Source organism: Moschus berezovskii, chromosome 28 (genome assembly GCF_049115385.1).
Source record: "Moschus berezovskii isolate FMDL1 chromosome 28, NW_MosBer_1.0, whole genome shotgun sequence".
Taxonomy (NCBI): Eukaryota; Metazoa; Chordata; class Mammalia; order Artiodactyla; family Moschidae; genus Moschus; species Moschus berezovskii.
The window spans coordinates 5,897,285-5,909,689 of NC_142487.1; the positions used below are offsets into that span (position 1 = coordinate 5,897,285).

The 12,405-nt window shown below is 48.8% G+C and overlaps 1 protein-coding gene across 1 annotated transcript in view; it reads left to right on the forward strand.

The window, feature by feature from the left end:
* The window catches only part of EMILIN2 (elastin microfibril interfacer 2), a 61,458-nt gene that overhangs the window by 36,843 nt on the left and 12,210 nt on the right, over positions 1-12,405 (forward strand). The window contains exon 4 of the mRNA XM_055417140.2: positions 4,091-6,004. Coding sequence (XP_055273115.2) covers positions 4,091-6,004 — 1,914 coding nt within the window. The remainder of the gene's footprint in view (positions 1-4,090; positions 6,005-12,405) is intronic.

The following is a 12,405-nucleotide window of genomic DNA, read 5'->3' on the forward strand; positions in this document are numbered from 1 at the left end:
TTATTTTATTCCCTTGTTTTGGTAAAGCACATCATTCACTAGTTTCATGAGAAGATTGTGTGGGAGGTAAACTTTTTGACATGATAGTCTAAAAGTATATTTACGCCAGCTTTAGAATTCTAGGTTGGAAATAATTTTCCTTTAGAATTTTAAACGCGTTGCTCAATTTTCTTCTGGTTTTCAAAAAGGAACCCTCCTACACTGTTGGTTGGAATGTACATTAGTATAGCCACTATGAAGAGCAGTATGAGGGTTCCTTGAAAAACTAAAAGGAGTTACTGTATGATCCAGTGATCCCACTGCTGGGCATATATCCAGAGAAAATCATAATTCAAAGAGGTCCATGCACCCTAATGTTCATTGCGTTACTATTTACAATAGCCAAGACATGGAGCAGCCTAAATGTCCATAGACAGATGAATGATAAAGAAGACATGGCATGTATATACAATGAAATATTACTCAGCCACAGGGAGAATGAAATGAGGCCACGGATGGACCTACAGATTATCGTACTAAGTGAAGTAAATCAGACAGAGAAAGACAAATTTCATGTGATATCACTTTATGTGGAATCTAAAAACAATGACACAAATGAGCTTATTTGCAAAACAGGAACAGACTTACAGACATAGAAAACAAACTTATGGTTACCAAAGGGGGAAGCTGGGGGGAGGGATAAATTAGGAATTTGGGATTGGCAGATATACACTGCTGCTGCTGCTGCTAAGTTGCTTCAGTCATGTCCGATTGTGTGCGACCCCATAGACGGCAGCCCAGATATACACTGCTGCTGCTGCTAAGTCACTTCAGTCGTGTCCGACTCTGTGTGACCCCATAGACGGAAGCCCACCAGGCTCCCCCTTCCCTGGGATTCTCCAGGCAAGAACACTGGAGTGGGTTGCCATTTCCTTCTGCAATGTGTGAAAGTGAAAAGTGAAAGTGAAGTCACTCAGTCGTGTCCGACCTTTAGCGACTCCGTGGACTGCAGCCTACCAGGCTCCTCCATCCATGGGATTTTCCAGGCAAGAGTACTGGAGTGGCTTGCCATTGCCTTCTCCGAGATATACACTGCTATATGTAAAATAGATAAACAAGAACCTACTGTACAGCACATGGAACTCAATACTTGTAATACTCAATATCTTGTAAATAATCTGTATGGGAAAAAAGAATATATATGGGACAAAAGAATATATATATAAAAGATTATATATGTATATTTTTATCTGAATCACTTCTGTATACCTGAAACTGGACTTCCCAGGTGGCTCAGTGGTAAAGAATCCACCTGCCAATGCAGGAGATGAGGGTTCGATCCCTGGGTCAGGAAAATCTTCTGGAGGAGGACATGGCAACCCACTCCAGTATTCTTGCCTGGAGAATCCCATGGACAGAGGAGCCTGGCGCGCTACAGTCTATGTGGTTGCGAAAGAGTTGGACAGGTCTGAGCAATTAAAGAAGAGAATATCTGAAACCAACACAACATTGTAAATCAATTATGCTTCAATTAAAACATTCTTTTTCTTCTAGTTTCCAATGCACTGTGAAAACCATTCTGATTCCCAGTGTTTTATGTGTGACTTGGTTGGGGTTTCGTTTGTTTTGTTTTTCTTGTTTTTGCCATTAATGGGATTTCAGAATGAAAGGAAGTGCTTATCCTCAATCCACCATCATTATAATGAACACACTGTTTGGGGCACTTATTTTTAAATTTTTAACTGATTTTAATTTTTAATTGATGAAAAAACATCCATGTCATTAGATATTTTATAGTATCATTTATTGGCTGCATAGAGTGTGATTGTTTGGATACAATCTTGTACTGTTGGTCCCTTAGGCTGTTTTCAGTTTTTCATTATTATGTAGATAGTATTTGAAAACGTACTTTTTCTGTTAAATTTTTGGATTAATCCTTATTATTTACTAGAATAAATTTCTAGAAGTGTAATTGCAGAGTCCAAAGGACTCTGAGTATTTTGATACATTCTCCAAGTTATTCTTCCAGAAATTTGTAGCAGTGTTTTTAGTCACCAGTAGTATATGAAGGAAAAACATCTGCTTACATTCTGATCCTCCCCCCTTCTCCTGCCCTTTAAAAAAATTTCCTTTGCTCACAACAGCATTTCATTTGTACGTGACTTATTGACTTTTATTTCTGGTGTCCTGAGAGAATTTTTTCAGTATGGAAAACAAGGTGTTCTTTCTAGTTTTCTGCTTGGAAGTTGGGACATTTAAACTCAAGTCTTGGTTTTACCACTCAGTTGCTTTTAATGAATAATAACTGTATGATCATCTGCAAAAGTTTGAGGAGGAAAAAACGATGACCATTAAGCTCAAATATCTACCACGTTCTAAACTTACTTCCACTGTCTGTCAGTGTACATTAGTGCATTTTATGTCATAATCTGTGTTGTGTGTGACTTTTTCCACTTTACTTGCTAGGTCTCAGTATTGTCTGCAGGCCTATTGATCTTAATTCTTTAATTACTTTCTTTTTTATATTAATTTTTATATTTTATTTTTTGGCTGTGCCACACAACTTGTGGGATCTTAGTTCCCAGTGTATTAGTCTCTCAGTCATGTCCAACTCTTTATGACCGCATGGACTGAAGCCCGCCAGGTTCCTCTGTCCATGGGGATTCTCCAGGCAAGAATACTGGAGTGGGTTGCCATTCCCTTCTCTGGGGTACCTTCCCAACCCAGGGATTGAACCTGGATCTCCTGCATTGCAGGTGGATTCTTTGCCGTCAGCCACCAGGGAAGCCAGGGATCAAACCTGGGCCTACAGCAGTGGAAGCAGAGAGTCCTAATCATTAGATCACTACGGAAGTCCCTTTTCCTCTTTCTAGTATTCCTTGTGTTCTGTGACATCATGTGCCTCAGATTTTGATGACCTCTTTTTTGTTTATCTCTCTATTTATATCATGTTTATTTTCATTTTATGACTCATCACAATTATTTTATGATTTTTTGGGGGGGCTGTTTCCTTGTGGTGTATATTTCTCAAAGTAGAATTATCTAAAACTCAGTGTTTGGGGACTTCCCTGGTGGTCCAGTGGTTAGGCACTTTCACTTCAGGGGCCCAGGTTCAATCCCTGGTCTTGGGTCTGAGATCTCAAAGCTGAGTGGGACAAGGGTAAAAGAAGATTTCAATGTATTCTTTTGACTTAGTGAATCTCACTACATAGGGCCACATGACTCTGTGGTTGGGAGACGCTAGTAGACTCTGTTTTATCTCTCTTTTGCTTTTAGTTTCTCCAGCTGCATGATGGTGCTAAACAATGTCTGTGAGACTCTCAGCACAAGGCTGCTAATAAAAGAGAATATTTAGGAGTTGCTTGGAGGATAACTTGCTGCTTTTATGGTATCGTGTGCTGTGTGCTATGTCACTTCAGTCGTGTCCGACTCTTTGGGAGCCCGTGGACTGTAGCCCACTAGGCTCCTCCGTCCGTGGGGTTCTCCAGGCAAGAATACTGGAGTGGGTTGCCATTCCTTTCTCCGGGGGATCTTCCTGATCCAGGGATTGAACCTGCATCTCCTGTGGCTCCTGCATCGTAGGCAGATTCTTTACCTCTGAGCCACCAGGGAAGCCATGGTATCACACCACCCAGCAACTAATGGATGGATCCCAAGTGACTTCTTGTGGTTACAGAATGCAGTCAGCTGTTGGGGTGTGGCTGCAGTTACGAATGTGGGAATGATATGTTCAGATGATAATATAAGTAAAGATATTTCCCTTCAGGGTGAAAGAGACCGTTGTACATATGTCATGTTTCATGTGAATATTCTCTTAACAACCGGAGGAGGGAAGATAGTCATAGATGAGGGGATTATAGTTCACAGAAGTGAATTAACTTGCTCGAGGGCGGACTATAGACAGCAGAGCCAGAATGCCCTGGAGGTCTGTTTGACTTAACGCCCATCATCTTTTCCACTCCAGCAGAGTAATTGCCTGTGTGTGGTGAGAAGGGAGTGGTAGGGGGAGGTTTGAGTATATCCCAGGAGTACCCTGTGAATTGTCTTTGCAGAAACCGGGTAAAAGTAGGAAATGTTAAGTCGTGTCCAACTCTTTTTTTCTTTGTAACAGACAATGAACCAAGCCGAGTCTCAGAGCCTAAGAAGACTCTGTCACCCACTCCTGCAGCAGACCCAAGTCAGACAAGAGATCCAAAACAGGGGCCCCAGGAACTTCAGGAAAAGAAAATTCAGGTGCTGGAGGAGAAGGTTCTCCGGCTCACCAGGACGGTTCTGGACCTTCAGTCTTCCGTTGCTGGAGTGAGTGAAAACCTCAAACACGCTGTCCAGGACGATGCCAGCAAGATGCTGGCCTCATGGCTCAGCAACCTGCACCCCCGGCCAACGCCCAACAGCGCCGTGGGTGGAGAACCAGAAACAGTTCAGCCCCCCGGTGTCCTCAACAATAAGGAGTCAGGCATGAAGGACATCAAGTCTGAACTGGCTGAAGTCAAGGATGCCCTGAAGACCAAGAGTGACAAGTTGGAGGAGCTGGACGGGAAAGTGAAGGGCTACGAAGGGCAGCTCAGACAGCTCCAGGAGGCCGCCCAGGGCCCAACGGTCACCATGACAACCAGCGAGCTCTTCCAAGCCTACGTGGACAGTAAGATCGATGCCCTGAGGGAGGAGCTCATGGAAGGGATGGACCGGAAGCTGGCTGATCTGAAGAACTCATGCGAGTACAAGTTGATCAGTTACCAGCAGCACTGTGATGACTATGGGAGCAGCTACCTGGGAGTGATTGAGCTGATAGGAGAGAAGGAGGCCAAGCTGAGAAAAGAAATCAGTGACCTTCAAGCCCGGATCCAAGACCCTCCAGCCCGTGCAAACTGCTGTGACGGTACCAAGCCTGGTGACTTGGGGCCACAGTTCAAGATGTTAGACCAGAAAATTGAAAGAGTTGCTGAAGCGACAAGAATGCTGAATGCACGATTGGACAATGAGTTTGACCGCCTGGAGGCTCCAGAGCCGGATGTGGACTTCGATGCCAGATGGCATGAACTGGATGCAAGGATCAACGTGACAGAGAGGAATGCAGAGGAGCACTGCTTTTACATTGAAGAAACCCTCCGGGGGACCATTAATGGGGAGGTGGATGGCCTGAGGCAGCTGTTTGATCAGAAAATACAGTCCCTGGAGGAGCGGCTGGGGAGCGCCCTCCTGGAGATGGTGAATGGCTCGGAGATGGAACCTGCTCCCCCAGCCGCAGTCCCGCCCGCTGTGTCGGGGGCTGGGCACCCGCAGGTCATGATGGAGTTAAAGCGCCTGAAGGACCAAGTGAGGGTGGTGGAGGACATGTGCCTGCAGAACCTCCGAGGAGAGCCTCGCGGGATGGAAGACACTTTGCGAAACGGGGGCGAGACGGTGAGCCTTTTGAGATCTCTAAACGACACGATGCAGGGGAAGTTTCAGGACACGGAACTCAGCATCCAGCGACTTCAGCAGGACTTCAGTTTTCTTTATTCTTGGCTCAACCACACAGATGACCACTTGAGACGTCTACAGAATGAGCTGAGCGGTGGCAGAGGAGAGAAAAAGGCTGCAGGGGGTGGGTGGTCCAAGGCGGGTGAGCCGGGGAGGACGGAAGCGCCCCTGCCATCTCCCCAGGCCCCCCCAGCGCATTGCTGCGAGGAGCTGGAGGGCAGGTGGCAGAGGCTGCAGGACCTTGTCCTCAGCGAGCTGGACACTTGTAAGGAGAAGACGCACGGGGTCCAGAGGGAGGTCTCCATGGTGGAGGACAGGGTGTCTCACATGGAGAAGACCTGTAGCAAGCTTGACTCCATCTCTGGAAGCCTTCAGAAGATCAAGGAAGGGCTCAACAAGCACGTGAGCAGCCTCTGGAACTGCGTCCGGCAGATGAACGGGACACTCCGGACACATTCCAGAGAGATCTCCGGCCTGAAGAATTCCGTCCAGCAGTTCTACAGTCACGTCTTCCAGATTTCTACTGACTTGCAAGACCTGATCCGGTTTCAGCCATCAGCAAGTAAGTGCACCTTTGCCTTCCCATTTCACTTATTTGTCACGCGTGTTCTGCTAGATTTTGGATGGCTTGTGGCATGAGCCACATCACTGCTAGCCCAAAGTGTGCTTCATAGATGGGGTGGGGGCAACGCACGAATTGTATGGTGCTGGGTAGCAATGAGACAAAGACCAACAGTGAGAGCAAGCGTTTAGAAACTTCTAGAATAACTTGACATCACTGCAGCATTCAAGCACACGATTTGTGCGTTTTGTAAATTATCAGCCCACAAGAGGTTGAAAATACAGAAGGAAAACTGGTCCTTCCCCTCAGGTAGGGAGCAGAAGGCTGATCTATGCTATCATGTTGGGGAGCTCAGGTTTGGGGTCAGATTTGTGGCCGAACAGCCTGGGGAGATGGGGATGTTGTCCTGTCTTCTGCTCAGGGAGTCTCTTGTGTGCAAACCCCTTCACCTCTCTGAGAACATCACTTTTTGTTTGCTGGTGCCATTATAATCTTCATCATCATCATCTTTGGGCAATCCCTTGTTCCCTAAAACCTAGGGCCTTGATGATGGCAAGTAGAATGCATCGTGTTCCTTTCCAAAGACAGAGAGAGGACTGTGGACAGAGTACTTTAGGGGCAGTAACTGTTCAAAGCCCCAGAGCGCCCAGGACCAGGATGCTCATCGGCCGTGCTTAGGCGACGCGTGCTACACACTGTGTATGCACATCCGTGCTAAATCCTTTCAGTCATGTCTGCCTCTTTGTGACCCCGTGACTGCAGCGGGCCAGGCTTCTCTGTCCCTGGGATTCTCCAGGCAAGAATACTGGAGTGGGTTTTCATCTACTTTTGCAGGCGATCTTCCTGACCCTGGGATCAAACCTGTGTCTCCTGTGGCTCCTTTACCGCTATACATTTCACTCTCGACAAATGTTTGTTGAATGAATGAATGGACTGAATGAATGGTCCCTTAATAGTACTGAGTGACATATTCAAGTTAACTTGTTCCCTGGGGGCTCAGCATGTCATCCCTGAAGGACAGAGCCTCCCTGGTACCTGACTCAGCAACCTCAGTGCTGAGCAGAGTTTTCTTTCTTTTTTAAATTTTATTTATTTATTTTCAGCTGTGTTTGGTCCTCTTTGCTGAGCAGACTTTCTCTAGTTGCAGACAGCGGGGGCTACTTTCTAGCTGCAGTGTGCAGGCTTTCTCCCTGCAGTGGCTTTTCTTGTCGCAGCTCCCAGGCTCCAGAACACAGGCTCAGTAGTTGTGGCACACGGGCTGCTCCCCACAGGGACATGTTCTGAAGTCGCACAGCTGAGAAGCGGTGGAGGCAGGGTGCGGACCCTGGGTGCTGTCATCCAGGCCAGCCCACATCTCCTCTGTGTCTCCCAGAGACGAACGCAGACTTATGGGTCCACGAGGACTTGGGGAGGGCCAGCCATGTGCCTGGAAGGACTCCACCTCCTGACCAGGCCTCTCCCTGTTTTCTTTCCTCCTGTCTTCCTTGCTGGCCTATGTTGCCCTTTCACCTTGCTCAGCGCCACGTGACAAAGGCCCTCATGTATTGATGCCAGTTCCTGGCCTGGTGTGAGCCTATGGGATTTTAGGATTGGGTCCTATTGGAAAAGGCCCTGATGCTGGGAAAGGAGGACAGAAGAGCCTGATGGGCTGCAGTCCATGGGGTTGCAAAGAGCTGGACGCAGCTTAGCAACTGCATAACAGCAACAACCCAGCTGAGACTTACAGCCTGAGGAGCGGAGAGCCAGGGCCTGATCCCAGGGAGGCGGGAAGGTCTGAAGTGGTCAGTGGGACATGGTTTGAACCTTCCCAGAGATAGGAGTTTGTAGATAAGGAATTACCCAGGCCAGTCCCGCTATTTATAACCCCCATCCCTCCCCCCAGGCCCAACGGCTCCCGGATCTCTGGAATGCTGGGGAAAGGTCAGGGGACCTGTGTGTGTTCATAGGATGATTGTCCCTCCTGGTGCCAGTTCTGTCTGGACTGTGCTTTGTCACAACAGATCGAACCAGATAGTTCCAGTTGATTTGCAGCTCCCGGGCAGCGTGGGAAGCTGTCCTTCACACTTAACTCCTTCACGCTTGGCTGTGGAAAGAGGGGTGGGTGGGTGAATGCCTGTAAAGAGAAGGCGGCTCCCACAAGGCGGCTCCTTTTGGAATGAAGCCATCGTTGTGAGAGTAGAATGCGTGGACTTTCGGGAATTCCATTGATTGAGAAGAGCTAACGATAAGCAGGCAGAGGCTGTCCATTTTTGTAGCGCATCCAGGTCCGGGAGAACCTGAGTGTCAGGGGTCACTGGGTGAGTCTAGAGCTCAGGTCACAGCGCCCAGTGAAGAGTCAGCAGCACATTTATTGAGTGCTTACTGTGTGCAGCAGTGACTCAGCGGACATGAGTTTGAGCAAACTGTGGGAGATAGTGGAGGACAGGGGAGCCTGTCGTGCTGCAGTCCCTGGGGTCATAAAGAGTCGGAGTCGGACGCGACTTAGTGACTAAACAGCCACTAAGTGCAGGGCTCCGTGAGGGATGAGGAGGTGAGCAGCACGACTCTGACCTTCCAGGCATTTTCAGGCCCAGGTTTGGGGGTGGGGGAGTGACACACACAGGCCTGCAGAGAGGATTTGTGAGATGCTGTGTCAGGTTCATCCTTGTAGTTCCCTGGCTCTTACTGAACCCATCTTGTGTGGGAGTAATGAGCTTCTGCGTGTGGAGCGCCAGGATGACAGTGTATGGGACAGTGACAATCTGAGGGGAAACAGGCAGAGATGGTCACGGCCACTGTGGATGTCAGGGGGGCTTCTCTGAGTTGCTGAGGCCTTCTCATCAAGGTTGAGTAGGTTGCGAGTTCATAGACCAATGGGGTGAAGGGTGAAATGGAGTGACGAGAGAGACTTCTGAAAGGAGGCTGGAGCTTGTACCGAATGGTGAGTTGTTGTTCAGTCCCTCAGTCGTGTCCGACTCTATGAGACCTCATGGACTGCAGCACACCAGGCTTCCCTGTCCTTCACCATCTCCTGGAGTTTGCTCAAACTCACGTGCATTGAGTTGATGATGCCATCCAACTCTCTCATCCTCTGTCGCCCCCTTCCCCTCCTGCCCTCAGTCTCTCCCAGCATCAGGGTCTTTTCCAACGAGTTGGCTCTTCACATCAGGTGGCCAGAGTATTGGAGCGTCAGCATCAGTCCTTCCAATGAACATTTAGAGTTGATTTCCTTTAGGACTGACTGTTTTGATCTCCTTTCAGTCCAAGGGACTCTCGAGAGTCTTCTCCTGCACCACAGTTTGAAAGCATCAATTCTTGAGTGCTCAGCCTTCCTTAAGGTCCAGCTCGCACATCTGTACGTGACTCCTGGAAGGGTTCAGAGAAGCAGGAGGGGAGGGCGTTCTTGCTGAGGGGTGGAAAGGACCTGCTGTTTGCTGCTGTGTCACAGCAGACCCCAGACCTTGGTGGCTTCATCACTTTCCATTGTTCTGTGGGGCAGGAACTGACTTGGCAGCTCTTCCGCTCCACTTGACATCAGCTCAAGTCACTCACTTGGCTGTGGTCAGGGGACCAGTGGGCTGGGCTGGGCTGGGCTGGAAGGCACAGGAAGACCGGCCACATGTTCCTCCGCATGGCCATCCTCTCTCTTCACGTGGTGGACGTGAGCCTCCTCACAGCATGGTGATCTCGGGGAGTCACACTTACCACAAGGCAAAAGCAGGAGCCCCTTCCACGCAAGGCCCGGAGCTGGCACCATGTCCCTTCTGCCATATCCCATTGTTTGAAACAGGTCACCCTGAGAGATGATGCGGCTTGTATGTTGGGAGGGGAGGAATATTAATGTTTGCCACCATTGCTCCCACTGTGAGCCGAGGTGCAGAGCTGAGGATGTAGGACATGGTCACCAGAGGCCAGATTGCTGGGTCAGGGACCCAGACTCTGCTATTTCTACCCCGTCTGCTGCCCTGTGTGCAGAGCCCGTTCTCTTCTTTGGAAGCACCCAGAGGGAGCTGAACTACCCAGCTGGCAGCGGGTGGGGAGGGTGGAGGGGGAATCAGAAGGGGCCTCAGCCAATGCTGAAATCAATCCCAGTCTCTCTGTATCTTTGTATCCCTCACATCAGTGTAGACATTCTTCCCTGGGTCTTAAAAGACACTCTCGAGATTATATACAAATGTTTGGTTACTTTTTTGGAGAAAGGGTCCCTGCCTTTCATCCAGGACTTGGAGAGGTGCCTCACTTCTAAACGGTAAAGAACTAGTGTATTTTTTTGGCTGCATCTTGTGGCTTGTGGGATCTTAGCTTCTCAACCAGGGATAGAACCCACATCCCCTACAGTCCAGGTTCAGGGTCAACCAATAGACTACCAAGGAAGTCCCTAGGACCACTGTATTTTTGTGACTGTCTCATTGTCCACTCTGTGACCTGGGTGTCATGCCCCTTTCCTGGGCCCCATGCACCCCACCCCGCTTCATTCATACAGTCATTCATTCAACAAATACTGAGTCGTGTCCTCACACTGGAATTTTAGCCCTTGCAGGATCTAGCGGGGGGAGTCAGGGAATGCACAGCCCAGCAAATTAAGGTCTGATTTCAGCAGGCGATCAGTGTGCAGGGAAAGATAAGCAGAGGAGGTGACAGAGGACAGGGGACTTGGTGTTTTAGATGAAAAGTCAGGGAACGTTGCTCAGTGGAGATGATGTTTGAGCAGAGACATGAGTAAGATGAGGGAATGAACCTTGTGGAGATCTGTTCCTGGCAGAGGGGACAGCATGTGCAAAGGTCCTGAGGCAGGGATGTCTTTGTCCTGTTTGAGAACTCAGGACAACAGTTTGATCAAGTCCATGAACAAGAGGGAAGGTCATAGGCAGTGAGGTCAGGGGTTAGGGGTCAGATCAGGTGGGATTTTATAGGCTGAGATAACAGATTTGAATTTCAAGTATCATGAGAAACTCTGAGAATTTAGAGCCAGGAAGTGATTATTATTTCCCAAGTTTGTACTCCCAGCTACTCTACACATTCTTTGTGACTTTGGACAAATTATGTACTGAATGCCTCACTTTCTATACTTATTAATTGGAGAGAATCATGGTAATAGTGATACTTTGAGAAGTTAGCGTGATAATTCCTGTTCCAATGCACGCTAAGTCATTTCAGTCGTGTCTGACTCTTTGCGACCCTATGGACTGTAGCCCACTAGGCTCTTCTGTCCATCAGATTCTCCAGGCAAGAATACTGGAGTGGTTTGCCATGTCCTCCTTCAGGGGATCTTCCTAACTCAGAGATCAAACTCACATCTCCTGCATGGGCAGGCGTGTTTACCACTAGCGCCACCTGGGAAACCCCCGTTCCTAAGGAGTATTTTTTTTTCTTCTCTATTTTTTTGGCTATGCTGCATGGTGTACAGGATCTTTGTTCCCCGACCAGGAATCAAACTCATGCCCTCTGCAACGGAAGCAGGGAGTCTTAACCACTGAACCACAGAGAAGTCCCAGTAGTATATTAAACAGTGACTGGCCCTTGGTCGTCCCTCAATACCAGCATGACTGTGACCCTCTGTCCCCTCTGCTGGACGTCCCTTCTGCTCCTGGCTGAAATCCTCTCCTCTTCCTACAAGCCTCCAGACCTGTAGCCTCAGAGCAGTGAAGGTGGGCTCACCTACAACTACAGACGTGGGATGAGAACCCCAGGTGTTCTGCTGAATGTTCTAGGGATCCAGAGGGTTTTGTTCTTTCTTCCTTTCTTTTTCTTGTCTAAATTGGGACTGAAGTGTAAAGTGTAAAAAGTCGAGAAATCTCCCCTCCCTAGCATTTAGGTTCTTATTCTTGTTTAGTCACTCAGTTGTGTCCAACTCTTTGTGACCTCATGAACTGAAGCCCGCCAGGCTCTTCTGTCCATGGAATTCTCCAGGCAAGAATACTGGAGTGGGTTGCCATTTCCTTCTCCAGGGGATATTCCCGAGCCAGGGATCAAACCCAAGTCTCCTGCTTGGCAGGTGGATCTTTTACCTCCAGGGAAGCCCAGCATTTAGGATTCATGGTTAGATAAATCAGGTTCTGAACGACAGGGGGATGGGGAAGTCCTCTGTTCTTCTGTGGATGTGGCCTCAGAGGTCTGGTCCTCTGTTCCCATCTGCTCCCCACCCCCAGCTCCCTGTGCCGTTTTTTTAGCTGCATCTTGTCTGCAGTTGCCCCGTCTCCACGCTACTGTAGTTATTGGGTAGGGGCAGCTCCAGGCCCTGCCCCCCAGTGTGGCTCAAAGGCAGAATCTGCTTCCTGCTGGGACCCTGGGACCACCTGGCCTGCACCACAGCCTCTGAGCCCACACGGCCTCCCTGTCACCCATCTGATCAGATACTGAGCCCCGGGCAGACTCTGGCATTGCTGCTATTCCCCTTTCACTTGGGATAGTAGGTGAGTTCC